The sequence below is a fragment of the Glycine max genome, chromosome 4 (genome assembly GCF_000004515.6).
Source record: "Glycine max cultivar Williams 82 chromosome 4, Glycine_max_v4.0, whole genome shotgun sequence".
Classification (NCBI taxonomy): Eukaryota; Viridiplantae; Streptophyta; class Magnoliopsida; order Fabales; family Fabaceae; genus Glycine; species Glycine max.
Genome location: NC_016091.4, coordinates 39,472,703 through 39,483,361, shown reverse-complemented (window position 1 = coordinate 39,483,361; position 10,659 = coordinate 39,472,703). Strand labels below are relative to the sequence as shown.

General features: G+C 37.1%; 1 protein-coding gene across 1 annotated transcript; it reads left to right on the top strand.

Moving 5' to 3' along the window:
* Window positions 1-7,199: 7,199 nt before the first annotated feature.
* Window positions 7,200-10,177, top strand: LOC121174734 (uncharacterized). Its single transcript, XM_041014662.1, has 2 exons — window positions 7,200-10,082; window positions 10,166-10,177. The coding sequence occupies exons 1-2, from the start codon at window positions 7,200-7,202 to the stop codon at window positions 10,175-10,177; spliced, it is 2,895 nt and encodes a 964-aa protein (XP_040870596.1).
* Window positions 10,178-10,659: the final 482 nt, after the last annotated feature.

Genomic DNA, 10,659 nt, shown 5'->3' with positions numbered 1-10,659 from the left:
AGACAGTCTCTATCCAAAAGCATAACACAAAAAATTATCATAAAGAAACGTGAAAATCTCTGAACCTGTGATAGAGTTTTATTTGCAAAAAGTTTTATCTTTGATTAACAAACTATTCAAGTTCCCTTTCTAGTGTGATTGTTGTCATTTCATAATGTGCATAGTGAATTATTGATATGCAACTTTATGGAATTGCTAAGTAAGCAACTCTAGTTGTTCCATATCAATATATCATGGTGTTTATAATATTCTCTATGGCACAGACACAATACATACATGCACAAAGTTCCTTAAATTATTGTTTATATATTAATGTATGTTTGGCTTAATGGCTTTACAAATTCGAAGCATGATAAAATATATGTCATCAACATCATATTGGGATTTCTATATATTGGTTGAACAATCTATTTGGTTCAAAGCATGATAAAATATATGTCATCAACATCATATTGAGATTTCTATATATTGGTTGAAAAGTCTATTTGGTTCAAAGCATGATAAAATATATGTCATCAACATCATATGTTGTCATGTTTATTGAATGGGAAAACCACATCCATGGTTTCCATTGCATTGAGGCCGACTCATTATAGGTGGCTCAGAATGTGACAATTAACTTAATATAAAATCAAACCGCTTGTACGTAGGTCTGAAAGAAATCTTGCAAATTCACTTACAAATCAAAAACTAACATGTCAACACATATTTAAGTCATCGAGGGAAATGAGAATAAAGTTCATCAATTAGTCACAACAATGGACATCCATCTTCATGTGATTGACGATCCCATGAATGAAGTTCAACAGGTAACAACAAAGTTGTTTGTTGGCTAAAGTACACCAAAATTATTATTTTTGTGAAGTTGTTCCGATTGTCATTCTTGTGGTGAGGTGTATTATAAATTGTGGCAATGATAAGGTTGATGTATACATATTTAATTTACTGGAAATATCATTTTAAATGCCACTTAATGAATCCAACGATAGTTGATTGTGAGAGTGGTAGTCATAGATCACTCTTTGAGAGTTCACCTGGTGAGTATGGTAGTAGGGCCGCCATTATGATATATGAGCTAATTTCTAAGTGATACTCATGAAAGAAGATACATGCACAAGGCCATACAACGCACAACCATTGATGAACTCAAATGAACACCTATATTGTATTGTGTTATGTTCTAAAGCCTGGTTAAAGGAGATGTAGTTCAAGACAATCATGTCATTACATTTTCCTCATGTGGAAGTTGATACGCACTAGGCATAAGCCTCAAATTCAGAAGGTTCATTATACTGAAAATACAATGTATTATGTCTCATTAAAAATGTTTTTATTATATTATTTCAATTCTTTAAATTTTAAATTAGTGGGGGATTGTTGAAAAATATTTTATTATAATTTAAAATTTGAAAAGTAAAAATATTTTATTTTCTATATTATTTTTCTTTAAAAGATTTTTTACCCACTATATATTTTCTAATTTTTTTAGTCCCTAAGTTTTAGGGATTGTACTCCCTCTCAACTCGAATATAAATAAAAAAGTTATATTATATCTTGGACTTAAATATAAATAAATCTAACTAATTTCGTTCTTATTTAATGATATATCGTTCCTAATACATTCTTCATTTGATTGTAACTCTATTTTTAATGACTCTTCTTCATTCATGATCACAAGTTTTAATGAAGGAGATTTTATGAATAAGTTTATTTTTTATTTCAGATTAATAAAATTAATGGTGTCAACTAACTTTTTAAGTAATATAAAATTAATTATTTTTATTCATGTATAAGTTCAAAGGAAGTATTTGCATTTTCCAAGGTATTGTTTTTCTACACGTTAATTAAGAATCCTAACACAAAGTGGCAGTTTTTTTTTCCAGATTTTCTTGATGTTGTACGTTGGATATTTTCTCCTCAATATATATCTCTTTTCTTGAGAAAGTCGCACAGCACACAAAGTATTAAAACTCGTATCCAGATTTTTTCTCTTAAAAGAAGAAAGTAGCTAGTTTCTTTCTTTCTTATAATTCTATTGTTAAAAATATGTTTTGAGGTATTGGTGTTCTTATGTTCGGAAATCCTTCATTGCACTCAATCTCATGAGTTGATGAATCTTAGAAGAGGAGCGCATATAATCATTTTAACTAACTAGTGGAGTGGAGTATTTTCTATCTAAGGACAAGATATTGCACTTCAATCCAGAATTTTTTAAATTCTTATTTATCTTTTATATTAATTGATTGTAAGAAAATTTCTTTTATGTTTTGATTCTATGTGAACTTATTCCTCCGTTATATTAATTATTTCCCATTTTTTCTCATCAACAGCGGCTTCCATAGTCCTACAATCCGCGCGTAATTCTGTATTGTTATCATGAGAATTGATGTCCTCCTCTAATGCTGGATGCGAATTATTTGGGAATAAAATCAAAGGATTTTTAGAAACGACAATCATTATGTTGGGCCCCGCGGCTCATTATTACTTGCCACATTAACATTACCTTGTTGAGAAGGCACGTGCCACTGGTTCTTACCTGCTCCTTCGGCACAAAGCCAGCGAGAGCTACCTTGGCCTCCATAGTCTCTGATTTCCGCCATGATGTGTGTGCCCTGCAGTCGCTTACCATCATTAGCACCCAAGGCAAAAAGTTTATAGCGTCAATCTTTTGTGTGGCCAACAATATAGTAGCAAAAGGGACTCATTAAGCAAAGGTGGACATTAGATTCACCAGGAATTACCATCTCTTCTTCATCATCCTGTTAGCCCATATTTTTTATGAGCTAAAAAGATGCTCTAAATACGAATTTTGTCAGATTCTGTTCGAATCGAAAAGAAAGAAGAGTCTATTGAAAGGGATTCACAGGTTCAAGGAAGTATTTACGAAGTATAAGGCTAAGACAAGAAAGAGGGCTTCGAACCATTGGGCGAATCGAGCTGGCGTATGGTCGAATCGAAGTCAGGGCAACAAGATTTCTGGACTTAGCGCAATTTCTGACAAAACTTCACAAAATTAGTTCGACTTCGAGCGACATGGATAACCGTTCTAAGGAGCAGTTATGTGCATGCAAGGTGTACGTAGCAGGACACTTGGCATTAGGATAGTGTTTCGACCGTTATGGCAGTTTATTTTCGAATGTCTATATATAGCAGTTTTTTAGTCAGATTTCGGGGTCGCAAATCATTTCTACGAATCCTTATACACTCAAAGTACCCAGCGCAGAGAGAAACGAGTACGCAAGGAGAATGTATGATTGTGAACCATTTTAAGTTTCTGTAAACTTTACATTTCGAATGCAATGCAATTTACGTTTCATTTTATATAATTCTTGTCTTTTAAATGGTTCATTCGATCGAATGAACTCGTTGAGCCTTTAAATTCTGCAATTTACCTTTCCCTTGTCAGTTTACTTCCAGCATTTCGATTCTTTCAAAGAATTTTACTTTCTGCAAACCTCAGAACCAATAAAGGTTTGTTGCAATGATGAATATTCAAAGCTTTACATTTAAATGCAAACACACAAATGACATGCTCCTGAGATTCACTAGTTGATCTCGCAAGCAATTAACTTAGACTAGCGATTGTTTACCAAATTTCAGCGTAAACAAATTGGCACGCCCAGTGGGACAGGTCAATTGTGTGTTTCTGCTTTAAATTATTGTTAAAGTTTTATTCAGTGCTGTTGGTTTATTGCACTCTTAATTGTTTTGATCTTGTATGCATTTAAGAAGTGGGAAATCTGTTCCACACATAACAGAATTTAAAACTCGTACAAGGATGGCTAGACCACCCCCAAGTAATCGAAACAATGACCTTCCAAATATGGAGGGGCAACCAACGCAGACATCTGTTAGTAATGCCAATATAAATTCTGGCATAGGAGCAATTCCTGACCAAACTGTTGGCACGATAAGTTCGACCGCTTCGACGGTTATGAATCAGACAGGGGTAACTTCTCCCATGACCAACATGACGTTGGCAAGTTCGACCACGTCAGCGTCTGCTTTTGCCCCATGGAATAACCCCAGTTTAGGGAATCCCAGTGGAAGTCCCTTTCGACCGCTTCAAAACCCTCTATATGGCATGCCTACATCTTTGATGGCAGGGCTGCAAAACTCTCAACCAAATGTAGAGAATCTTAATATGTCCTCTCCATCAGGGTCTGTAGCGGGCAATCCAGGTAGGGTAATTCCTCAACATTTAACCAATACATCCATTTTGTCACTCAGACAACAAATGGATGAAAGTAACCATGATATGGTTAACATGTTAACACAACAAATAGGAACTGTCATTAACCCGTTAATTCAAAATACAAATGACAGTTACCAAATGTTAACGAATCAAATAAGTCGAATTGCTGACTTTTTTGGGGCACCACCCATACAGCAACCACCAATTCGACAGATCCAAATACAGGCGCCTGTCCAAGAGATACAGATGCCTAACAATCCAGGGATGCAAATGGCTCAAGCACCACAACCACTGGCACGCATAGAGCCACAAGCCCAACAGGTCGAACCAAACCCTGGTATAGTATTGGTAAATAGAAACCAAAATGCTGATGAAGTAATAGGGAATATTCAACAAAACCGTTTCGATAGGCAGAATAACCTGGCCCAAATGGTCGAAACAATTTTAGTACAGAATGGTTTGAACTTGGGCTTACACAGGCCTAATTTTGTGTCTCCATTATCTGAGTATGTGTTACAGACAGAATTACCAAGGGGTGTGAAAATCCCTAAGTTTACTAAGTTTGCAGGAGAGACAAATGAGTCCACTGTCGAACACATTGCTAGATATTTGGTCGAGGCAGGGGACTTGGCTAATAATGAAAATTTAAGAATGAAATTTTTCCCTAATTCCTTAACTAAAAATGCTTTTACATGGTTTACAACCCTTCCTCCTCATTCCATACATAATTGGAACCAATTGGAAAGGATTTTCCATGAGCAATTCTATATGGGACAGTCTAAGATAAACCTTAAAGAGTTAGCCAGCGTTCGACGTAAGGCACCTGAATCAATTGATGATTATTTGAACAGATTCAGACTCTTAAAGGCAAGGTGTTTCACCCAAGTCCCTGAACATGAATTAGTCGAAATGGCTGCTGGTGGCCTAGACTATTCGATTAGAAAGAAATTGGATACCCAATATTTAAGGGATATGGCTCAGTTGGCTGATAGAGTTCGACAACTCGAACGATTGAAGGCTGAAAAGGCTAGAAATTCTAAGTTCCACAGGAAGGAAAAGGTTGCATATGTTGAAACCAATGACAGTGACCAGGAATTCGATATTATTTATGAAGATATCGAGGATAATGAGGTTGATTTAGCAGAATTAAAACCTGGACCGCCTTATGTTTGTAAACTCCTTAGACCTTCGAATGGAAAAAACCCTGTTGAACCTAAAAATGATAAATTTGTGTCTAAAACTTATACATTTGACATAACTAAATGTGATGAAATATTTGATTTATTAGTCACAGATGGCCAAATTGTTGTTCCTAAGGGCTTGAAAGTACCCCCAATCGAACAACAGAAGAAAAGGGGTTATTGTAAATTTCATAATTTCCTTGGCCATAAAACTTCACGTTGTGTTCTTTTCAGGGATTTGGTTCAAAAGGCTCTCAACGAAGGGAGGCTCAAATTTGGTGAGAAACCAAAGGTTGCCCAGGCAAATGCTGAAACATCCAAAGCTGCTGAAACTCTCTATGCAGAACCCCAAGAAATAATGATGGTCGAAGCAATGGAGTTGTCTCAGGTGCAAGTTCAGGACATATCTGAAGAGGATTACAACGAACAAATGAAGGTTGTGTATCCTCAGGCTGAGGAGGATTTAATTGATTTCTTGAATAGATGCAAACTCGAAAATAAGATTGTGATGCTTTGCCCTCGCTGCTGTGCAGTATGTGATAGGGAGGCTACTGAGGGCCTCAAAAGATACCAAGTTGTTAACAAGGGGGCAAAGCAGAACCAACGTTTCGATAAAGGCAAAAGGGTTATGGTGCAGTCGAACACTAATCAGAAGTCTGGTCGAAGGAATACTTTCGCTCCTCCTGGTTCAGTTCCGGTCGAAAAATGGATGCACCAGGGACTCATAAGACTCAACAAAGGGGCCATGGAAGTAGGAGGTTCGAGTGGAACGAAGCAAATTGGCCCACAGGAGGCTAATAGGTATTCTTATAGGAACAATTACAAAGGAAAGAATCCTATGACGAGGACCCAATGGCGCAGGTTCCAGCGTCAGAAGAAATTGGCCCAACAGAATCTGCAAGTGGGCCAGTATAAAGAAGTGTCTAGGAGGCCAGTAAAAGAGAGACTCCTGCCTCCAGTGGATGAAGATAAGATGGAGGATGAGGATCTACTGGATTCTGAACCAGACTTTGATGTCATCTGTGTGGTATCTATCTTGCCATCTGAATATGATGTCCAGTCTGAGGTTACTGAGATCGAAGGTGAGTTCGATCATTTTGATATGGCTGACCCAAAGCCAGTATGCTACTATGTTATGAACAATGGCTGTGTGGAAGAACAATTAGCCTATTTCGAAAAGCCAGATTTTCGAATGAAAAGTCATCTCAAACCTCTTTTCATCAGGGCAAAAGTTGAGAATGTTGGAATCAACAAAGTGCTCATAGATGGAGGAGCGGCTGTTAACTTAATGCCTCGATCTATGCTCTACAAGATTGGGAAACATGACACTGATCTATCTGCCCACAACATTGTGCTTTCGAATTATGAGGGCAAAACTGGCTATTCTTTGGGAGCCATTCAAGTAGATGTTGTTGTAGGCAGTATAGTTCGACCAACTCTATTCCTGGTGATACAATCCAAGGCTAATTTTAACTTGTTATTAGGAAGGGAATGGATCCATGGAGTTGGGGCTGTGCCATCTACTCTCCACCAGAAACTCATTATCTGGAGGGAGGATGGGATTGTTGAAAATATAGAGGCAGATCAAAGCTTCTATAAGTCAGAGGTTGATAATGTTACTCCACAAACCTTTGACAAAAATTTGGCTAACATAGCACCCTGTGGTGACAAGGAGGCTGTTTTCGAGTCAAGTGACAATGTTATCCACTCTGTCAAACTCCATCCTACCTATGGGTTTATATGGGAGAGAGAGGAAATTGATGTTGTTTCCTCTGAAGATGGAGTCATTCCACAAACTGGGTGGAATATATGTGAAGATTAATATGACTGAGGCCACTGCATGGGCCAGAATTACGGCTTATATGGCCGAAAATAGACTAAATACGGCCTTTGAGGCTGAATCCCAACAAAATATGGCAATTGAAGCCAAGATCGAAGATCATGAAAACAAAGAAATAAAGGATCGAAGACTGGACTGCATTTATGATGATGAGCCACTGGGTTTTGAGAAAAATCCCATAAGTGAGGCGCCAAAGATGCAGGCTCAAGATCCTTTGGAGGAGATCGACATTGGAGATGGCTCGATAAAAAGGCCAACCTATATCAGTGCCAATATCACCTCAAGTTTAAAAGAAAAGTTGGTGCCTCTTCTTAGAGAATTTAAAGACTGTTTTGCTTGGGATTACCACGAAATGCCTGGGTTAAGCAGAGAAATGGTCGAAATGAAATTACCTATTAAGGAGGGAAAAAGACCAGTAAAACAACTACCAAGAAGATTCGCACCAGAAATCATGTCCAAAATTAAGGAAGAGATCGAAAGGCTGCTGAGGTGTAAATTCATCAGATCTGCCAGGTATGTCGAATGGTTAGCAAATATAGTCCCTGTCATTAAAAAGAATGGAACTCTTAGAGTATGCATAGATTTTAGGGATTTAAATAATGCTACACCTAAAGATGAATATGCTATGCCAGTAGCAGAAATGTTGGTAGATTCAGCAGCTGGCTTCGAATTTTTAAGCATGTTAGATGGTTATTCTGGTTATAACCAAATATTTATTGCTGAAAGTGATGTGTCAAAAACAGCATTTCGATGCCCTGGTGCTTTAGGCACTTACGAATGGGTGGTTATGCCCTTTGGGTTGAAAAATGCTGGGGCCACTTATCAAAGGGCCATGAATTCCATGTTTCATGATTTTATTGACACATTTATGCAAGTTTATATTGATGATATAATCATCAAATCTTCCTCAGAAGATAGCCATTTGGATTACCTTAGGCAATCTTTCGAACGAATGAGGAAACATGGATTAAAAATGAATCCATTAAAGTGTGCTTTTTGTGTGCGTGCAGGAGACTTCCTTGGTTTTGTGGTGCATAAAAAAGGCATTGAGATAAATCAAAACAAGACAAAGGCTATTCTTGAGACGAAGCCTCCTTCGACCAAAAAACAGCTTCAGTCTTTGCTAGGAAAAATCAACTTCTTGAGGCGATTCATTTCGAATCTAAGTGGCAAAGCTCAAATTTTTTCGCCATTACTTCGACTCAAGAAAGATGAACCATTCAAATGGGATGAAGTGCATCAAAAGGCTTTCGATGAAATTAAAGAATATTTGATCAAGCCTCCTGTGTTAATGCCTCCTAGTCGAAACAAGACTATGAAGTTGTATATTGCTGCGTCTGACAAGACCATTGGTAGCATGTTGGCTCAGGAAGATGATGATGGCATAGAACATGCAATTTATTATCTTAGTCGTGTACTAAATGATGCAGAAACTAGATATACTGCCATAGAAAAACTTTGTCTTTGTTTGTATTTCTCTTGTGCAAAACTTAAGCAATATATAAAGCCTGTTGATGTTTATGTGTATTCTCATTATGATATTATTAAGCACATGTTGTCAAAACCTATTTTACACAGTAGAATTGGAAAATGGGCTTTGGCATTAACAGAATATTCTTTAACGTATAAGCCTTTGAAATCTGTTAAGGGTCAAATTGTGGCAGATTTTATTGTAGATCACTCAGTGATCGAAATGCCGCAAGACTATGTCGATACAGAGCCTTGGATTTTGTATTTCGATGGTTCGAAACACAAACGTGGAACTGGAATTGGAGTTTTAATAATATCTCCCAATAAAGTTCCAACTAAATTCAAATATAAAATCAAAGGGCTTTGTTCTAATAATGAGGCTGAGTATGAGGCTCTAATTACAGGCCTTCAAATTTTAATTAGCTTGGGGGCAAGAAATGTTAACATAAGGGGTGATTCAGAACTAGTGTTGAGACAATTAACACAAGAATACAAATGTGTTAATGAACACTTAGCAAAATATTTTGTTATGGCAAGTTCTCTTCTGAATCATTTCGATTATATTAACATTGAGCATATACCTCGACAAGAAAACCAAGAAGCAAATGATTTAGCCCAAATAGCTTCAGGGTACAAAATGTCGAAGGAAAAGTTAACTCAGTTGATCGAAATAAAAGATAAACTGGTATTACCAGAGCCATTAAGCACTACATTGCCAATGCCAAAACTTGTGGGGGCAAGTACACCACAAAATAATGAAGATGAAAGCATGGATGATCTCCAGGGAAAAATTCAAATTTTGGCCATTGACAATATGTTAGATAATGATTGGAGAAAGTCCATTGTTGAATATTTGGAAAATCCAATAGGTAATGTGGCTCGAAAGATCAAATATAGGGCTTTAAATTACGTGATTATGGGAAATGATTTGTTTAAAAAGACTGCAGAAGGAGTGTTGCTAAAATGTCTAAATGAATCAGAAGCATACTTGGCAGTTTCCCATGTTCACAGTGGGGCCTGTGGATCACATCAAGCAGGCCATAAAATGAAATGGCTTTTATTTCGACAAGGTTTGTATTGGCCTTCGATGTTAAAAGACTGCATAGAATTTGCTAAGGGCTGTCAGGAATGCCAAAAGCATGCAGGGATACAGCATGTACCTGCTAGTGAGTTACACTCCATAATCAAACCTTGGCCGTTCAGAGGATGGGCTTTGGACCTAATTGGTGAAATCAAGCCTGCTTCTTCTAAGAACCAGCGTTATATTATAGTTGGTATCGATTACTTTACAAAATGGATCGAAGCAGTCCCTTTGCCAAATGTTGATCAGGAAGCAGTAACCTCAACACCATATTACGCGCAAGCAAATGGTCAGGTCGAAGCAGCCAATAAGATTGTAATTAACTTGATTAAAAAACACATTGCCCAAAAGCCAAGAAATTGGAATAAAACGTTAGATCAAGTTCTATGGGCATGTAGAAATTCTCCTAAGGAATCAACTAATACTACCCCATTTCGACTGACTTATGGGCATGATGCTGTACTTCCGGTCGAAATACATTTGCAATCAGCCAGGGTACAAAAACAAATGGACATTCCAATCGACCATTATTGGAAAATGATGTCGGATGAGTTGGTTGATTTAGATGAGGAGAGATTAAGAGCATTAGAAGTTTTGACTAAACAAAAAGAAAGAGTTGCTAAAGCTTATAATAAGAAAGTGAAGTCAAAAACTTTTAATATTGGAGATTTAGTTTGGAAGGTTATCCTGCCCATGGATAGTAAGGATCGAGCCTTGGGCAAATGGTCCCCAAATTGGGAAGGACCGTTTAAAATAATTCAGATTTATTCGAATGGTGCTTATGAAGTGGAGGAGCTAACCCCTCAGAAACGTACTTTGAGTATAAATGGTAAATATTTGAAAAAATATAAACCAACATTGCTCGAAGTTAAAATAAACATAGAATAAGAGA